The sequence below is a fragment of the Patiria miniata genome, unplaced genomic scaffold (genome assembly GCF_015706575.1).
Source record: "Patiria miniata isolate m_02_andy unplaced genomic scaffold, ASM1570657v1 HiC_scaffold_10, whole genome shotgun sequence".
NCBI lineage: Eukaryota > Metazoa > Echinodermata > Asteroidea > Valvatida > Asterinidae > Patiria > Patiria miniata.
This window is the reverse complement of record NW_024037048.1, coordinates 12189390-12210424: the sequence shown is the minus strand read 5'-3', so window position 1 is coordinate 12210424 and position 21035 is coordinate 12189390. Positions and strand designations below refer to the sequence as shown.

Sequence of the window (21035 nt, the reverse complement as noted above, 5' to 3'; positions counted from 1 at the left end):
ACAAACCTTATGTTATTCCTCCATGGTTGTATTCAAAATCAGACTCAACTCGTTTGGTTGGTTTCTCACATTAAAAGTCGTTAAAAATACAAGAACGATTATTAAAGGATGTTCTGGAGAATCGATTTAGTTGTTAACATATGAGAACTAGAAATTACAACGGAACTTGAGTCACTGATTTTTCAAGTTTTCGAACTGGCTATAAGAAACAGTTAGTCTGGTCCCTGTCCGGGAAATTAGTGTAAAGATATGTGGCGGGGTTTTGGAATCACGTCCCAATAAACAAAACGTCGGAAGACGACCACGCACGAAGGAGAAACCCCCCCCCCCCCCCCCGAAGTTTCGGTGTGAGGTCATTATGTATATAAGCCTGTTATGTTACTCTTTGTAGTACCGCGCACAGGTACTACACTGTGATGTGGGATATGACGTTTTAAGCTCTGGCTGGAGAATCTACATGTCATGGTGGTCGGTTGCCTCGGTCGGTCGTCTGTCTGTCCCCGAAAATTGACCAAAAACAATTGACCAAAAGTGATTGACCAAATGCCGTGCCGTGGTCATAAAATACACTCTTGCTGACGGTTTCGGAGCAGCGATTTTGTTTCGATCGATGCGCATGCGCGTTTATTGTGCATAATGTCTTAGTCTGGTTCCCAGACCAAAAGATTCTGACTATTCCGGATGAATCTTAGGTCAGGCCCATTGATCTCCATATCAGGCAGCCTCCGTGGCTAAAAATAAACATGACGACATTGACAACCTTTTTTCAAAGCTCGTTTCCGATTTCGCTTTATCACTTAAAGCTTTTAATGTTCCGATCAAATTTTTAAAATCAAATCACTTGCTTCATATATCCTGTAAGAAACCATTCACTAACTTTCACCTGGAATCTTCCAAAATAGACACCAAAATAGCACTGTTCGCAGGCGGAGCCGAATTGAGACCACGCCGAGTTTTGGAAAATGCCAGTAACGGTCGTCAAATTCAAACTAGTACATGACGCAGCAAAAAGTTCGCCCTCGTATACGATCCGAGTACAAAATCGTCGTTGAATTTCAAGTTTTCTAAATGAAAGCAATGGATATTAATTATGAACTAGTTTTTTAAGTTTTTAATAAGCAATTAGCAGTTAATAAAACCTATATACTCGGAAATACTCGGGCACTATCCGATTGTCGACGAAATGAATTCGGCAAACTTCGGACATTTTCGGAAAAAGGAGGAATTCCTCCCGTTTTAGTCAGGTGACATAAATTGTAATACAATGTATTGCCGGAGGCTACCGGACCTAAGATTCATCAGGAATAGTCAGAATATTTTGGTCTGGGAACCAGACTAATAATGTCTCTCCCCGAAAATGGACCAAAATAAGCCCCATAAGTTTCCCACAAAATATGACTATACATGTAGTTACCAAATTTTAATTTTCAAAAAAAAAGCAAACAAAATCAATTAAATACTTAACAATTTCTTTTCTTCGGAAATTAATTCGGAAAGATGCTTATGAAAAGTTTGTGAATGGAGACAAAATATGTCAACCTCGTTTCCATGGGTACGATCTTGCTGCGCCATCATGCCTTGCGAGATCTTAACCCCTGGATTTGTCTAATTTAAATGTGTCAACGCGCGACGCCATCTTTAAAATGTTGAAAGTTGTGTTTTTGAAGAATCAATCCTTTCAAACATTAAGGTGTCGACGTTAGTGAAGGAACACGCACGCGCCCATGGAGTCGAGGCTGAAAATATGTGCATTAATGTTATAGTCACGTGGTATTTATCACAAATCGCTATAAATCAAGGTGTACATCTGAAGCATGGTGTTCCATATGTGCCATCGGCGTCGCATTTTTAAGCTCCGCCAGGGATTATTTTGATAGATTTCATGCAAGATTTTCATGAAGACGGCCAGAGCTTATTATGCATGCACTCGCACTTGTTAACACCCGAGGGGCGCATAGCACCCGAGGCGAAGCCGAGGGTGTTCAGTTTATGCGCCCGGAGGGTGTTCAAAACGTCCCACATCACAGCAGTCAACAATTGTTTTGTTATGGTGCCAGTAACTCAAAAATATAACTTACTGTGTGAAAAATAAATTCAATCACTGTGATGTAACCTTTGGTAAAATAATGAATGTGTTGATGTCTTGCCGGACATGAGACTGAGCGTTTGTCATGCAGTTCTCACTGCGCAAAGCTGGCGCGCCGACAGGTTCCGCGCAACGCGCGCAATGAACGCAGTGCGATATCACCCTCAGTGTGTAACATGCATTTGTATTGTCCAGACACGTGGCCGTCCTAGACCAATGGAATTACAGCATTCAAGCACACGATATAAAAAGTATAATTATTCTGTATTCGAAGATACACGAAGCACTGATGTGTGATGTGGTTTTCGGGATAAATGGGAATAGGAATACAGTCATTACAAATAAAAGCCATAAGTAGATATAATTATTTAAACTCTTAATTTCGCTAATTGATGATCACCTGGCAAACTGCAACAATCTAATTAATGAATCAATAAAAACACATTTTAAACACACCATTTAGAAGTGGTCCGACGTGACCGCAAGTAAAGTCTTGACGTCCTTAACGAACTAACGAGACACTTTGAGAAGAGTTTTCATAGTATCTGGAACCTCGTACCCAAACAACTGGAAGTCCGGCTGATAAACTTTGTACAACTTAACGAGGTCTTTATTGGGTATCTGAGAGTAGTAATGGTTAAAAATCGCGGCGTCGTGACTAACATTGCGTTTAGTCGTCATGAAATGAACAAGATGGTCCACTTTGGTCTCTTTCAGTATGTATTTTGCGTCCTCTTCGCCCGTTTCCAGCTTTCCGATATAATCGAACCTCACTGCGCACGGCAGGACCATCTTGTATATCGGCTGCCAGTGACCATCAAAATTGATGGTCTTTGCATTTACGATATACCGGATAAATTCCGGAAAAGAGACGTCTTTTCCTGTCGCAAGTGACTCCTTGGTAGCATTTTGGCGGTACATCTTTATTATCCGGACGCCTGTACTTTTCTGAAATGCGAGGTTGGGCTGCAGGAACTTGCTCCGGTAGGCTGATAAGACCCGCGCAAAAGGGTGACGTACAAAGATGAAGTTGGTGTAGTTATCCAGGCGTCGTTTGATACCTTCTTCTGGAAGAGTGCTTAGCTTGATTAGACTTGGAGAATGAGCAAACCGCCCGGGGACATCCTCCACCGACTTGTACTTTCCTTTTAAAACAAGGAAGGCACTCTTCCAGTTTGTGGAGCCTACTTTGGATACAAAGGTGTAAAGAAGACGATACTTGTCCTCGACTATAAATGGCCAAAAACTGCGTTTATGCTTCTTAATTATTTCCGAGACGTCCCTCTGTTGCCCGTAATTATCATAGCGGCTGCAAACCTGGTGAAGAGTGTTCCTTCGTCGAGTCTGCTCAGTTTGCCACAATGTTTTCTTGTCTGCGTTATTGTTAAGGGTTGTTTTTTTCTTAGCCTGTTTGGAGCGTGTAGTCAATTTCTTTTCTTTCCCGACTACAGGGATCTTTTCTGTTCGCCTCTTCGTGGCTGTTTGATTTGTACTAGCATTGCCTTTGATGGATGCTTTAGCGACAGAATGTGGTGGTGTTTCATTGACTGACCGTTTACCTTTCTTAAACGCAGGTTTCTGTTTTAATCTCTTTTCTTTTAAAGAACGATTTTCCACTGGTTCTCGCTGTTTGTCCAATATCTCCTCCGATTCCAGTGAAATGTCCTTGTTCAAGATTGGCATCTTCCTTTCAATCTTCAGCACATTATTTTGCTTGACTGCCTCGCTTGACTCCTGTGGGATAAAAACCAAAGCACGTTATTAATCAAAGCTGAATATCTACCCTGCTGTAGATAAAAAGGTGTATTTGTTCAATACATGTTCATGTACAGCTTTTGAATTGTGCAGCAAGCTGGAAATGCATGTAATTGGTTCGTGTGTTGATTGTTCAGGTACGGAGCTCTGGAGGTGCCATCCAATTTGTTGAAATCCTGACATAATGTATCATGAGATAACGACATCGTAAACACTATAGGATGTTAACAGAATGAAATAATTTATTCCGGGATGACAACATCTTGATTTCTTAACACTCCACTTGACAACATTCGAAATTAACTGAACATTTTTACATAAATGTAGATGACGTCATCCCGGGATTACTGATCTCAGGATGTCGACATCCCACTTTTAGGATGCGGTCTTCCTTTGATAAATTATCTAAGCATGCCGATTACTACTTTCCGGATGTTGCCATCCCGTGATAAATTACATGAGGATGATAGAATCCTAATTTTAAGATGTAAGTATGTGATTATTTGACATGATCTCGTCATCTTGGATGGCACCTCCAGAGCTCCGTATAATCAAATAAACAAATTCAACACATTGTTTACCTGCTGGATTTTAATTTTATTGCAGAGTTATGGTATTTAATACTGAGAGAGAATTAATCTTAATGAAAGAGAAAGCTGCCCAGCAAAAATAATGACGATGGAGCCTTTATATATGTTGTTCTGGGATGAACCAATGCCTCGCTGCTTCAAAGCAGGGAATATAAACACTTCTTTTTTGTTTTACAGCTATATAGGTGTCATTTTGTGAGTATGGAAATACATGTACCATGTACTCCGTGTAGGCCTACAATCTGCCATAGCCTTTCGAAAGCTCCAATCTACGTGTTTGCATTTCTTTGTAACCGAAGTGACTGCAGCTATTTCTTAAGTTACATATTATTTATTCGTCCTGTTAAAACTAATAAATAATGATACATATACAATGTACATCAAATTTGAACAAAAACGTTAAATGGAGCGGAATTCGAAGACGTATAGGCCGCCTATAAGGCCTACACCGTACCTGCACGCCGTACATGCGCTCTAAACCAACTGAGCTATGGAGCGTTTTAGATTTCTTCTTGAATAGTCTGATACGTACTGAACTTCAGGCGGATTCAAGGGTTCGGCGCGGAGGGCGACAATAATTGTTCAAAATTTAGTTATTCCCGATGCACTTACATAATTTAAAGGGAATATACATCATTTGCTTTTGCTGTAATTTTCAGAAATGGATGGAATTGGGGGGTTGGAAATATGAAGCAAATATAGTTACACTGACTTTTTGGAGGTTTTGGGTTCGAAAATGCTATAAAAACCAAGAAAAACGATCATTTTCCTGTAGTCTGGTTCCCTGACTCCATATAAGAAGAAACAGAGCAGTTTACATACATTGGGGAATTGTAAGGTCAGGGAACCAGTCTAGCTGGCCCGAACCCGTTCATAGGTTTGTAATCGATTGCAAACAAGTGCAATGGTCAATTGTGGCCAGTATTTGAAAAAAAAAGCCAGTTGTTTCCAACGCTAATCGGCCGATCAGCGTTGGAAATTGATACAAAAATACCAATTTTCTTGAAAATGACAGTATACCAGGTGCCATAATTTTACAGGATGCTTTAGACTGTCATTTACCAACATCCTATTAAGGTATTTCGCAAAAACTTGGTAGTTTTATTTTTCGATGTTTGCAAATGTTGTATATTCCCTTTAAAACTGAGTTGCAACAAAATGTCTGCCTTTCACGTAGCATTCAATAAGTTTGCACAGACAAAGGGGCATGGACAGGTAATCAGACGTGGGCGGTGGAAACTGTCTACTTATGAATGAGTATTCTGCTTGTATCAGTCGGACGGATATCACTGCAATTCAATTTAAGTTGCACTGTGACATGAGCACTACCAACCTTTAATAATATGTACTTAAAGCACGACGAAATATTAAAGTAGGAAGAATACCTTCACGTCGACAAGTGAATGCTGTAACGTAGATGACTTGAAGTGGTCACCATCATGATCTCTCTGTGTGATGCTATCATCTGAAGAAAAAGTGAGAAAAACGACATTTAGGAGTGAGAAAAACGACATTTAGGAGTGAAAATGTACACCACTCTTATAAGATGTACAGGGCGCTCTTCAACAGATTCGATTTTTATGCTCTGGCGATTATTTCCTAAACGAGAAACCACTTGGGCGCTATGTCTATTTGGGCGTCTGCAACTCTCTAAAAACAACCAAGCGCTTAATTGTTTCATATGAATTTGGGACACCCAAGGGCGGATCCAGAACACAATTTTTTTGGGGGCCAAAAAAAATTTTGGTCCCCCAAAAAAGTGGGTCAAAAAAAATACGGCGTGGGGTTCGGGGCCCGCTTAAGGGCCCCGAAAAAATTTTGGATTCTAGATGCTCTGTGGTGCGATCTGAGGCAATTTCTGACCACTTTAACCAATGTTTTTTTGAGGAAAAGATGGTGGTGTACTCATTGCCTGCCTTTATTGCGATGTCACATGAAAAAAAAAATTGGTTTCGTTTTTTTTTGGGGGGGGGGGCATGGCCCCCTTTGCCCCCCCCCCCCCTGGATCCGCCCTTGGGGACACCGTGATGTTTTCGTCGAAATAATTCTCACCATGATGAACATGACTTTGAAATTTTTGACAGAATTATCCTAATCCTGCCATACGGCAACCTTTCTCCTGAGCTTTCACAAATAAAACAAATACAATGTACTATCGGCTTTGAACATAAGTACCCTCGCGTCCGGAAAACCACCCCCCTCCTCTTTCTTCGTGGTGACATAGCACTATGCATGGTATTCGATATCGGTTGATGATGCTGTTTGGGTTATCGTCGATAGCCCAAACAGCATCAACCGATATCGTCCACCGGACTCCCCACCCCGGCAAGACAAACAAAGAGGTTCGCAGTCGCATAAAGCTGAATGCAATTTAGTTGTTTTTTGTTGTTGTTTATTTATTTATTCATTTTAAACTTTTATCCGCCCGGGATGAGGACGTCTCCACCTCAATTTGTCCAATGTTCGCTTCGATGTAGCATTGTGTATAAGAAAACTGGCAGGGGTGGGTGCATAAAGTGGTATTCGTCGATACATCTATTCTACATGGCTGTTTTCCCATAGAAAGGTTCTCAGTATTACCTTCAAATTCCACCTTTCGCCATCGAGTTACCATGGTAATGAAGCCAAGAAGATAAAGAACCAAGACAAAGTTGAACATGTTGCGGGTGCTCGATAAGGTCGCCATCTTCTTAAGCAATGCTGACACCCTGTCACCTGTATACCAGAAACCAGTGGACGTGTGTAACAGTATCTGCCATAACGTCACATAAATGTTGAAAGACGGTTGATAAACTACGTAGAGGGAGAAAGGCGACATTGGCATAGGAAATTAAAGGAAATTGGGGAAGTATTTAAAAAAAAAAAGTAGTCGGTCATGGAAGGTTCCGTTTGAATTTGGTTAGTAATTCAGAGAATTCTTGAATGGGTAAAAGCGTTAATGACACAAAAGCGTGTTCGACTACTTCCCCCCCCCCCTGCTTATCGCGCCTCTAAATCGGGGAAGTTGCACATGCGCAATACGTGAGAGTAAACAACGATCTCGGGTCACTCGAGTGACGTACGCGGCGATAATGAATAATAACCGTTAAATATCGGAGCCCCCCCTTTTTTTGTAAAGTGGTTGGTTTTAAATAATTATATTGAAGGTGGCATAGTCTTGACTGAGGCGCCACGCTGCTTAGGACACACTGTCAGCACAATGTGTCATCCGATAGGCCCACTGTCCACGATAGTCCAATTTGAACAGCGACCTCTATAGGAAGATGGTGCCCCCCCCAACACACACACACACCAACCCACCCAAGTGTGTATTTGCCTTATAATTAAGAAAAACCTGTGAAAAAAAACCTAATTTTACTCACACTGTGAAAATCTTTCAACCCAAATTATATTTTATGATTCCCTTTAATGTTTCTCTTCATTTTTCCAAGGATAAACCTAACCCAAAATGCATCTAAACCTCCAGAGAGGGGGGGGGGGGGACATTGTGTGGCCGTGGGCAAGTGCACACATCGTCGCTGCTACCTGGTTTAATAGTGTGGACATACTTCAGAAGTCCACACAGTCAATGTAATACTTGTACATTTTGTGTTTATGGTGTACATCGAGAATTTTCTATTGTTTCTCATCGATCTTTTGTTTAACTTTTTTTTTCAACATTGGTTTTATACAAGTTTTCTAATCGAGGTCAATTTGACTCCTGTCCTCAATTACTCGATGATGCTTCACATGTGTCCTCAATTTACACCATAAACATGCGCATACGCATGCACACACGTGCGGAAGACGCGTGTTCGGGGAAAATCCTGTCAACATGCTCTCGGGTCAACGCCAAAGGTAATATATAACGGTAATCAGTGGAAAAAGTGGAATCAGTTTTTTTCATTAGGCCCATCTATTAGGGGCATCTCCAAAAGTGTTGCGGAGATTGGAAGGCATGCACTAACCATTTGGTGGTTTGATGGTGATGCGCGGACAATGACGCTCTTAAAAATGCTTTTATCATAATACATTTTGTCATAATCTGCACTTATAAGATTGCGCATATTATTTTAAGTTGAAAGCTTGCAAGGATCCTTGCCTATTTCGCTTACAAAAGTCATGTCAGAAATACATGTCACTTCTAATGTATAGGGATTGCACATCCCTTTTGTTTTTAATTAATTAACATATTTTCCGAAGAATAAGTCATTTGGGTTGAATTTTTGGGGAGATCATTGTCACCAATATAAAAAATGTCAGGTCCTCGTCAGTTATTCTTACTTGACTATAGGGCATACAATTTTTTTGTTGGATTTCACATCAGATTGCGGTACCGCGGTATTCTAAATCGCTGCGTGTTGTATATATCTTCTGCTGATTGACAGGATATCAATATTCATGATTATGTATCTGAAACGTCGGAGAATCGTACTCCATAGGAGCTTAGTAAGAAGGTCTTTAGGCAAACTGTCCCTCAAAGTATTATATACGACGTTTTCAATGATCAGATTGTCCCGATACGAGATCATCACTGCGCGAAAAGTGTGCACTCTCATCATCTGAATTACCAGTGTTACGTTTCACGTCAAGGGACCGCGAACCGCGGAGAGATACCCAAAACCACTCCCCGTGGAAACACACCGGAATGCAAATCTCCTCAGCTGAACCATTTTCATTTTCTAATAGCATTACCTCTGAGCTTGATTACGTAAGATCTAGCGGACGCCCTTTATGTCAATTTACAACTTGGCCCAAGACGTCAGCGTCAATAAGCGATAGTTGCATTGTTGTACAGCGCCTTGCATATTTTTTTCTCACTCACGTCTTGGGCATTTCGTAGCAATCGGGGCGTGGCCATTTTATGTAAATTAGACCGTCGGTGTAAATATTAATAAATTCGAACAAAACGGCAATTCCCATTTGATACCGCAGTAGTCGCACGCTCGCGCGGGGGTATCTCTGTGTTGCATAATTAGCGATGATGCTTGATTATAGACTGTTCCCCCCCCCCTAAAAAATATGGGGACCGGTAACTAGCTCCCATTTAAAGCCCGGATTGGATCACCTCTGCGCGCGCAGCATGATTTTTTTAATTTTGAATCGCTGTTCAATAATGGCACCCGTCATTCAAAGCACGATTATCAAGAAACTCACACTTATCTTATCTCCCAAAGTGTGTCTCCATGAAAGCAACTGTCAAGCATTTCAACTGCATAGGCATGATTGTAAATATTGAACAGCAATATCTCTTTATTGATATTTGCCAGAGATACTTTCACATTCAGCAAACATCGTAGCTCATTATACCTCCAAATTTCTTAATTCGTGGCCAGGCTATTGCCATTTTCCAATAGGCTGGTTGCGGGCAAACATTACCGTTGTCATGTTGAATTAAAGAGGTGGGAAATGGTTAACATAATTTTATGCTAGAGGGGGCACATTTAAATTAAATTTTATGTCCGCAAAATGGGCACTTGGGTAAATCTGGGGGGGGGGATATCGACTTCTTAATTGTGGAATCATTTCACTGGGTCATTGAACCATGCTTTATCTTTATGAGCAAGGTTTTTCTCAATAAATCGGTAGGTGCGTTCTGGGTAATAGGAAAAAATGTTGCAACCTGATGCCACTTCCGCGATCGTGTACAAAGTCTATAGAGAGTCAAGAAAATTTTGAAAGAAAGTATTTCCTAACAAAATTGGAAATGTTTCTCAGTCCCAGATTCATGTCTTATCATCGTTTTTGCAATGAATGACCTTCATTGAGATGATATATGAAGAAAAAAAGTGGAGTCAGGTTGCGACATTTTTTCCTACTAATGTTCCTTGCTTACAGGCTTATATCATGAATCCCCTTATCGTTGCCTGACATAAACCTACACCGTTAGAGTATGGAGGTATTTATTCCTCCTTAGTTTGAGTAATCGGCCTCAATTTCTACACTGATCATACGAAAGCACGACATAATGATTCCAATGCTCAAATAAATTACGGATATTCAAACAATTCAGGAGGAAAAACGTACCGGTACCAGCTTACAACATTTGAGACAGGTGTGCAATAATCCCACGGAGAAGCTCCTCAGAGTCTGTTAGTCCAACCAGGGTCCTTGCTCTATGGTCCAACATAAAATTCGTAATGGTGTCAACCCCTGAACCGTGTGGTCCAAGCATGGGGAGTAGAGTGATGGTATGTCAGCAGCCTGCCACTAATACCCCGTTCACACAAGCAAAGCACACACACCTCACAATGGAATTGGCGTGGCAGATAACATTGTGGCGTTTGTGTTGTATTGTTGGTACCGTATTGTTGGCGTGTATTCACCGAGCAAGGACGTGTCCATTGAAGTTGTTGTGACGACCCTTAGGAGTCTGCATTAATGCATTGGCACAGGACATAAAGTTCATACAAACTCCAACATGGGAATAACAAACCAAAATAACTGATCACTCACCAAAGGAATAGGTTTCTCATGATAGCAATATTGGGAGTGACCATTATCGTTTTATCTCCAAACGAGGCTTCAAATTGAACTTGGGCAACCTCGATCTCGAGTGAGATGCATGGTTAGAAAAATGTCACCGATGAAGGATCGTGTTATCTTCAACCATGGAGGAATAAACTGCAACCATCACCATTTTCACTGTTTTTGTTTTGGTGAGGCCTGGGCCTTACCTTATAATGGCGGAGTTTTGTGAAACATAACACCGCTCACCAATTGTATTAAACTTTTCCAGCTGAAACATCTCTACATTAAACATCATGATGTTTAATAGACAGGCTTAGACCCAATTTTTGACAAGATCGTGACCGACTGGTCCAAAGCACCAAACTTGGCAGATATATTCTTATAGCCATAGAGAAGATATTTAGAAGGGGTGACACCTGAAAATCTTTTGGGAAGGGTGCCTAATTTGCCTAAATCTTTAATACCTGCCGTGTAATATATTTGTTCCCATATTTGGGTATATTTTTGATTTTTTGAAAAGTTCACGTTTTGGATTGTTTACTTATCCTATTTCAAAAGTCTGGTTAAAGGAAACTAACCTAATGTATTACCGTTCCGGAGAAAAGACGAACCCCCTCCCCCGGACATTTTGTGGCATAAGGGGAACTGTCTTTATGCAAAACTTATCTATAGAGTCTGAGGTATAGTAAAAGTGCTCTACACAATGGTCTTCATCCCATCTCATTTAATTTGGACACCCCAGTCCAGAGATACAGCTATTAATTAAATGATTACTTTTTAGATTATTTGGTATGTAATGAAAGGCATTCACATACCAAGAAGGTGTGTTGTTGCACTTCAAACCAAACAAGTGCAATTTCGTTTTATCTACAGACTTTACATTCACGTCTAAACTTGACTGTTGTTTATGACTTTAATAAAAATGGACATTAAAGCTAATAAAGTAAGACTTAATGGTACTTATGTCACAGAATTGCTACTTACAAAGCTGTTGTTCTGAAATCATTGTCTATGAGGAATAATCCTCAACCCATGTTACCAAATGATGAACAGGTCAGATTTGTGAACAATAAGTAAGTGGGCCAAGCAGATTTTGTCAGTCTTTTAATACAAGTTTTGCCTTAACTTTTAAACAAACGGGTCAAAACTACACAGAACAAAAATCCTGTCAAGGGTAAAGAAACACTCTATCATCTCATGGTAATTTTTTTTCTTAAAAAAAAAACCCACCCATTCAGTTTCCTCCAAAAAAAACACCCCGTTGTAAACTGCTACATTTTGGTGAGACACATTGTACGTATACTCGCTTGCCTTGTTATACATGTACATGTAGTTGTGTATTAAAGTACATAATGGCATGCATGAACCAGTCACAACTTTGATGTCATAAAATGCTTTACAAATCACTTTAATTCACCCTTAAAAACACTCCCATTGCAATCTTAGATATCACATGCATTATGAAATTAAGAATGATAAGTTTTAGAAGTATCTTTTTGGCACAAATTTGGTGTAAAATGGCGAAAATTCATACGTAGTACTCCCGTATCAAGCCCGGTTCATACTCTGCGCGAAAGCGAAAGCGAACGCGAATTTGTGACGTCGTGGCAAGTATTCACGCTGCGAATTCGTAAAAGTTGAACATCTTTCAACTCGGGCAAATTTCGCAGCGAATGTTTTATGACGTCAAATTCGCTTCGCGTTCGCTTTCGCATGAAGTATGAACCGGGCTTCAGGCGGCTCCCATTTAGCTTCCGAATCACTTACCCGCATCACGTACGCGTACGAGAAGAACGCACAAAGTGATGACGTCATACGCGAAATCGATACGGATCCGGTTTGTTAGTAGCCTTTAGTCAAGTGCCACGCGCTTACCCGGACACGTGACGCACTCCGGATGGTGACACGTAAAAAGACTAGCACGAGCGGCAAAGCCGCGAGGGCCTTTACCATCTCGTGGAGAATGCTTACGTTTTCCTTTACATTTGTCTACCGATTTGGTAGACATGCATAATGCATTACCCGTTGTGAATTGACCAATGAAAATGCAGAATTACTAACGCAAATCAGCCATCGTCTGGCGCCAGACAGCACGCGCGCCATGGCGCGCATGCTGTTGCTGGTAACCGCAAACCACCGTTAGATGATTGGTTTATATTGCTTGATGTATATTACCTGAATAAATGAATAAGTGATTAGGTACACGAGATAGTAAAGGCCCTCTCGGCTCCGCCACTCGTGCTAGTCTTTTTACGTGACAGCATCCGGGATGCGTTACGTGTCTGGATGGTCCGGGTATAGGCGAGTGGGACTTGAAAAAAGGCTAGTTCGTTAGTGACTTCGTCACACACGCGAGCGCACCACTGATTACTAGCGCCCATTGGATAAACACTCAAGTTGCGATAACTTCCGGTTCCAATGCTACTTACTTTCAGAAATAGAATAAAAAAATATTTGTATTCAATATCTATGCTTAAAGCTATATTCCATCATTTGCAGCCATCCGAAAAGTAACTGGCGTAATTATTGTTGAAAAACATACTTGGTTGAAAGATAGTAAGTGGACTAAACTCCCTGTGAAATTATTCTTTCTGCCAAGCTGTCATTTTGAAGTAATCAATGAAAGAAGGCCTTTCCAACGGTGCATCTTAAGCTTAGACCGGCACCGTAGGAAAATTTAAATTAGTAGTTCGTTTTGTTATTCGGCGAAGCGCGCGCAAGCATTGGCACGACGCACACGTACACGCGCGTGCGGTTGCTATAATTCGTCGGATCAGTGCGCGACATCGCGTATAGCTGCAATCGGCTCAGTGAGAACGTGTCTCGGACGCTGAATGGACCGATCCAGTAAGCACCGCCCCATGGTGTTCTGACCATTCACAGCCGTGATTTATGTCCGACGTGCGTGCTCTAAAGTCCGACACGCGTGCACGCGCGTATGATGCGCGCGGAAGGAAAATGCAGCGTGGCATTGGAGCGGAGCACGTGTTAATTTGCCCACGTGCGCACTGGGCGGAGCTTACTGGATCGGTCCATTCAGGCCAATTCAAAACATGATTCAGCAACTTTTGATTTGAAATTGAGATCCTAGAAAGCTGTTTTTCTCGGAATATACAGCTGAAGCTGAACTGAAACTTCATCAGGTTAGTTGTTCAGTATCCTTCATTAGATTTTGAACACTTTTGTTGCTTCAAACGAACAAAATGCACAAATTACAAATGATGGACTATATCTTTAATGTGCAGTGGGCGTGGTTTAAACCGAAGTGACGTCACACTAACTAACCAGATATACGCGACGGGCGCGCCGAAACTTTTTAATGAAACCATCAGGCACACCTTTGATAAAGGTTGTGATCTCTCGAAGAAAAGTGGGATCAAATTTGTTACCCCGTAACTAGGGCTTAAATAGAAATTCCAATCAATACTACACCTGTACTCCAAATAATATGTCCATGTATTATTTGTGCAGATCTGGCAATGAACATACCAACTTCATGAATGAGGAAAACCTCGCTAAAATTAAAGAGGACTGGTACCAAATACCCTAAAACCATAACCTGCAGGGATAAACTCAATGAAGATGTTGCTATTTTTACGGAAGCCAACCGTTGGGTGCATGCAAGGTCAGTTGTCAACCAAATGGTTATCGAAGCCATGAATGAAATACAAATTTAATCTACTTCAATAAAAATATATTTGATTTGGAACAATAAAAGTAAAAAAAAATATATACTTGGGAAACCAAGAAAAGGACCAAGATTACCGTACGATCGACGACCATTTTCAACAAAACACCCAACGCCTGGGGACTGAAAAGATCTTTTTGTTCTCCCTTTGTGTGTCTGTCCTCTATCGTAAAGCCATACATGTACACGCAAACGTGTTCACACCGTCGATCGTGGACGTCCTATTGTCCCTCTTTTGTTTGTACTTCAACTTTTGAGAAAGACTCCCATATGTTTTGTACACGACCCCAATCGCGGACGTATGCTGGGAATCATGGACGATATTGTTCTCTGGATTTTTTTCGTCCACGGTTTGAATAGATGAACACGCCCACTTTTACATACCGGTACATACAGACATACCCACATAGTGACATACACACAGAAGGAATACGCTATCGCAATACCCCCCTCCAAACGTCACTCATTGCTTCTCTCCACCCAGGAGTAAATGGGTACCTGTGAGGGCAGAGATGGTTATTGTGATTGAATTAGCTTCCTTGCGCCTAACAAGGCTGCATCGAGCTGTATACTCCCCAGGGAGCTGAGATGGTATTTGGAATGTTTCATGTGCCCAATGAGCAGGGGTAATAATGATGTAGCGCCTTGAGCACCAGTCTTGGTGGATACGTGCACTTTATAAATATCCACTATTATTATTATTATTATAAAAATGGCAACTTTTGAATCAGAAGCACAAGCAACGGAATCAACTTGCGAAACAAAAAGCGTGCATACCTGTTTTCTCAAAAATTTCTAGTATTACTTCAGTTTGAACAAGTTAGTTGTCATGCAATTGTTCCTGTTTTCTCCAAATTTCCAGTATCTATCAACTAGAGCTTCATTTTGAACAAGTTAGTTGTCATGCAACCTACTCAAGACTTTGAGTGATTTTGTTCTTCAATCAACAAAAATGCACAAAAAGCAAATGATTCCGTGTCCCTTTAAAAAGACATGTTTTCGTACACATACACAACATTAGAAACAGAGACTGTTGTCAACTTTACGGAGACTGTTGTCAACTTCCAAAATTGTTGGGTGTCGACTGTCGATTGTAGGTTTTGCGGTCTGCAATCATAACTTTTACAGGGCCAACTGGGTCGTGGAAGAATTACATTGTTAATTTTAAATAATTTAAAAGTATCATGCGGGCGGCTACTACTATGTAAAACTAACACTATCATCATGTTACACTTCCGTGTGGAGCACCAATAATGACCCGTTTGATTTACACGCATAGGCCTACATGTACATACTGCTGATGTTCTGCAATATTCTTTTGCACGTTTTTCCACAACCACATCCGGTGCTAGGTAAAAAGGTCAATAGGAGGGCGCCCTCATCAGAGTCTAACAGAGCAAGGTACGGTTAAATTTACGAAAATATATGAATGACTTTCCCGGGCCAAAATTAACCTAAGTGGGAATGCACGGTAGAATAACCACATTTTACAAACTTAAGTCCAATGCAAATGCGGTTTTAGTCTACTAAATTTATTCTCTGAAGCACATCGTCAATGTAGTGAAGCCATGCAAACAACTGAGTCATCATGTCATGGCACTGTTAGGTATGACATCTCGTCTTGTGTGGTGTCAACGTTATCCAACATTGAGATAAAGTTCTGTTAGAAAATGCGTACAGTTATACATGTTGTACATAGTCATGTACTAGATGTGAATGAAGTGGCAGGTGTCCTATCACCCTCGGGAGGATAATGCCATGTGCCTGTAGAACATGTAGAGGAATGGCTTGCTGAAATACAACGTCCACTCAATTGGATGATGAGTTTTAGGACATACGCCTTATACGTACCAGGTCCATCCAAATTCCCATCCAGCAGATAAGAAAAGCTGTATTGCATTTGCAACTTGGTTTTACTCCATAGAGTTCAGCAACAATGAAGATAAGCTATACTTTGAAACCACCCTGTAATATTCCTTGCTGCATGTAACAAGAGTTCTTGCTCACACAGGCACCACAGCTGTTGCAACCAATTGGACAGACTTTCAGAAGTCCTGGAGACAGCAACATTGGCCTCCAACTAGTTCTCTTGATGTGGAGGTGCTAATCTCATTCCTTGAACTTCCACTCTTGTCGGCACATAGGGCATTGCTGATGCACTTGCTGTGAGTTCAGCCACTTCAGAATGCAGTGCATGTGAAATACATGAGAACACTGGCCCCACACTGAAAAAGAGAACAAAGAAGAATAGCCTGGTCCAAGAAGATTAAATTATGACCGCCGTTTGTGAATGGTAACCTCACACAATCCACTTTTTATAGTTTTATAGTTTTATTGTATTATATAAATTTTATTTTATAAAAAAACACACAACATTTTCACATCTTCTGACAAGGTTGCATGTTTGTACAAAGTTCCATCTTCATTCCTTGAGCCGTTACAAAGAAATTCCACTTCTTTCCGTATTTTTAATTCACCTACTGTAAATGTGACCTTCCTTTAACCCCAGAAGTAAAGGTCAAGCGACTTCAAATACACGACAAGAAATTTTCATCAAGGCACTGTGAATATTATTCTTTGTTTTGTTCATGACTTATGATCAGGCATGCAACTACGAATTTGGAGAAAAAAAAGAGAGAAAGTTCCAAACCACACAAGACTTTGTACAGTGTTTTTCAATTTGTAATGGCATTCATGAGAAGTTGAAAACAAGGAAATCAGTGGATCTGAGGAAAAGTTGCATGCGTGTATGATTGAAACAAAGCAGTCACTTTTTGAACTGAAATTACTTGAAGTAATCATGACATCACACTTGTACATGCATGCACAACTCTGTATCAGGGTTGATGTTCATACCATTTTGGAAATTCATGCCTTGTTCCGTTTGAAAGAAAAGCCACGCAGAAGTAACATCCAGAAAAACAACAACAAAAACCATGAACACTACTAAAGAAGAACAAAGACAAAACCAAAGGGTGATAGGGGTTGTCCCTCGGGCAATCAGCCAGAGTGACATATAAATGACAAGGGTAACAAATGCTACTTGTTCAGATACCACAATAGGCTCAGTAATATTGTACAAGCCTTTACCATTTCCTTTTTCATCATTTTTTGCATTGCATAGGAACATCAATATAAACTTTTGCATGAGTGAAGATAATTGAATTCACTGTAAACTTTTAAACAATAAGCAAAGCCATGCTAACCTAGTGGGCAATCATCACCAGGCATCTTACAGTCTGGACAACAGCTGTCAAAGGCCATTCTGCAGATACCACAGTTATCATCATTGGCTATCCATCTCCACGTCGCCACAGCAGTCCAACTACCAAAACCAGGCAAAGACAGTGGGAAACAATTCAAATAAATCACATCTGTGAAATAAAAATATGCTTTGTATGTAGTATGGCAGAATAACTGGTGGAAGTAATGTACGCATGTATGTAATTATTTCATGTGCAATACATTTCCTTGTACTTAAAGCTATAGTCCATCATTTGCAGCTATCCGAAAAGTAACTGGCGTATTTTTGTTGAACAACATACTCGGTTGAAAGATAGTAAGGGGACTAAACTCCCTGTGAAATTATTCTTTCTGGCAAGCTGTCGTTTTGAAGTAATCAACGAAAGAAGGCCTTTCCAACGGTGCTTCTTAAGACGCACCGTAGGAAACTTAAATTAGTAGTTCGTTTTGTTATTCGGCGAAGCGCGCGCAAGCATATGCACGACGCACACACACGCGCGGTTGCTATAATTCGTCGGATCAGTGCGCGACATCGCGTAGCTGCAATCGGCTCAGTGAGAACATGTCTCGGACGCTGAATTCAGGCCCAATTCAAAACACGATTCAGCAACTTTTGATTTGAAATTGAGATCCTAGAATGCTGTTTTTCTCAGAATATACGGCTGAAGCTGAGCTGAAACTTCATCAGGTTAGTTGTTCAGTATCCTTCTTTAGATTTTGAGGACTTTTGTTGCTTCAAACGAACAAAATGCACAACTTACAAATGATGGACTACATCTTTAATGCTTTTATGTGCGAGCCTCTCAATCCATAGTAAGGCCAAAAAAACCCCATAGTTCTGCTTCCGTTTACCCTAGTCCCTACCCTATTTTGACAGCCTGTACCCCAATTTTATTTTGGTAAAAATGAGGGAAAAGCCCCAAACCCTCAATAACTACCTTTTACCCTTGACTAGATGCAGAAACCTCTGTATGATCGTACACAAAAGTATAAATGGGTACCGGCATTAGCTGATGGGGAGTAACCTGCAATGGATTGGAATCCTGTCCGGGGGAACAGAAATATTCGCAGTCGTTTTTTGCTACCGAAACTGGAGATAAACGCCGGCCTGATGGGCCACATTGGCTCGTGACAGACTTTTACTTTGTGCTATGGTGACAAATATTAAACTTTAAAGTAATGCTTGGGTAGCTGTTTTACCTGTGGACATTTGACCGGTGGTTTGATATATGCAATATGCATGTACAATAACATTGCACCATCTTCTCATTTGTATCAATACCTGTGTGTATGAAATGTATAATAATTAAAGAGTAAACGAAATGATGCCTTTCATTGTCAGGGGCCAATTTCATAGAGCTGCTTAAGCACAAAATTTGCTTAAGCACAAAAAACGTCTTGCTTAATAAAATCAGGTTACCGGCCAAAACTCCATGCGATTGTTATGCTAAGTAAACAACAGCTAAATACCAGTCACAAGCAATGTACATCACATGGATTTTTTGGCCGGTAACCTAATTTTACTAAGCAATGTTTTTTCGTGCTTAAGCAAATTTTCTGCTTAAGCAGCTCTATGAAACTGGGCCCCGATGTTTTGTTGATTGATATGACTTTTAGTGCTTTCGGGCCCAATGGAAGATTTCTGAGACGATTGGTTGCAGCAAACACGCTGGTCCTTTTGAATTGTTTGCGACATGTTTAAGTTAATGTGCGCATGTTCAAAATGATGCAAACGATAGAAGAGGACTGGTGTGTTGGCTGCCACCAAGTATCTCAAAATTCTCCCATAACATGCCTCTATCAGTTTCTAATCCCTACCTACGGTGCCTACCCTATTTCAAATTCCATGTAATCGGAAGCAGAACTTTTTTTTTCCTAAAGAGAGTCCCAATATTAAGACTTAAAGGGGCCATGCAACGTAATTTTTTTAATGCAATCCTTGAAAACGCGCCTTTGTGTCCCATTTTACCTTTTTAAAAAATTTTTTGCTGGGCCATTTTAAAGGATATTTTGGTGCCTTTTGGGTTTTATGCTAATGCAAATTCCCATATTCATGTGCAAAACTGTGATGTCATTCTGGGCAGAAACCTCAATGTAACAGCTATTTCAGCACAAAAAGTTGCTAGAACTTTGAATATTTTGCTGTCGTAAATTTTCTTTTCTTTGGTGATTCGTTGTTTTGTAAGTACATGTCAGTAAAGCCAATGGGAAACCCTTCCTCACAAATGTTTTCAATGAGCAAAATTTGAACAGAAAACCCCTAAACTGAACAGTGTCTTCCCAGAATGACATCACAGCAACAGTGCCCTCAGTTGTCGCGGAAAGCATGGATTACTTTAAACGTTTAAAGAAGTGCACTTTTTTTTAGTAAAGTTAACCAAAACAGGATGTCAAATTGTTTTCATACATTTAAGAGTAGAAAGTTGCACGAAATGTGTTCTGAAGAAAATTTCATCGCATGGCCCTTTAAGTACATTGTACAATGTACTTTATAGCTATGTGCTCTATGATTCTATGCAGTGTGAACTACTCCCAATTGGAACTAGAGGACACTTCATGTATGTTTGTACGGGGCTGTATCATAAGTCCGACGCCTCATAGGTCCGTCGCCTCATGGACTTAAGAGGCGTCGGACTTATGAGGCATAACATTTATTTATTCCGCCTCATAGGTCCGACGCCTCATAAGTCCGACAACGGAAAAACGAGGCATTTAATTTGTCGGACTTAGCTTACGAGGCGTCGGAGCTATGAGGCGTCGGACTTACGAGGCGTCGGACCAATGAGGCATCGGACTTATGGGCCTTTATTAGGTTAGGGGATGCCATTTTGTCGGACTTATGAGGCGTCGGACCTATGAGGCGTCGGACTTATGGGCCTTTATTAGGTTAGGGGATGCCATTTTGTCTGACTTATGAGGTGTCGGACCTATGAGGCGTCGGACTTGTGAGCGGACCCCGTTTGTATTATATGGCACTGGTGTATGTAATCATAGAGTGATGTGATCAATGTTTTATTCAAATGTCTACCAATCAGACTGTACAAGCATCATAGGTAATTGGCAATAATGGACCTCAAGGGTCCTTCAACATCATCAGGGCACTTGCTTATTTCACTAATTTGAGGGGCAACATAATTTCTATCATCTCATTTCAACATTTGCTTACCCTATGAGTTAACAAGGAGTATAATCCACATCAGCAACATCAATCATTCGGTCCAAC

The 21035-nt window shown here is 40.7% G+C and overlaps 2 protein-coding genes across 2 annotated transcripts; both read right to left on the bottom strand.

Moving 5' to 3' along the window:
• Positions 1–1407: 1407 nt before the first annotated feature.
• LOC119738349 (carbohydrate sulfotransferase 11-like) lies at positions 1408–10664 on the bottom strand. Its single transcript, XM_038213215.1, has 4 exons — positions 10438–10664; positions 7012–7146; positions 5817–5896; positions 1408–3820 (listed from the first exon to the last, which is right to left on the bottom strand). The coding sequence occupies exons 2-4, from the start codon at positions 7115–7117 to the stop codon at positions 2597–2599; spliced, it is 1410 nt and encodes a 469-aa protein (XP_038069143.1). The 5' UTR covers positions 7118–7146; positions 10438–10664; the 3' UTR covers positions 1408–2596.
• A 4876-nt stretch (positions 10665–15540) lies between these two features.
• Positions 15541–19157, bottom strand: LOC119734214. The gene is made up of 4 exons (XM_038207581.1): positions 19013–19157; positions 17776–17894; positions 17380–17515; positions 15541–16794 (listed from the first exon to the last, which is right to left on the bottom strand). Exons 1-4 carry the CDS (start codon positions 19072–19074, stop codon positions 16650–16652), a joined length of 462 nt encoding a protein of 153 aa, XP_038063509.1. The 5' UTR covers positions 19075–19157; the 3' UTR covers positions 15541–16649.
• Positions 19158–21035: the final 1878 nt, after the last annotated feature.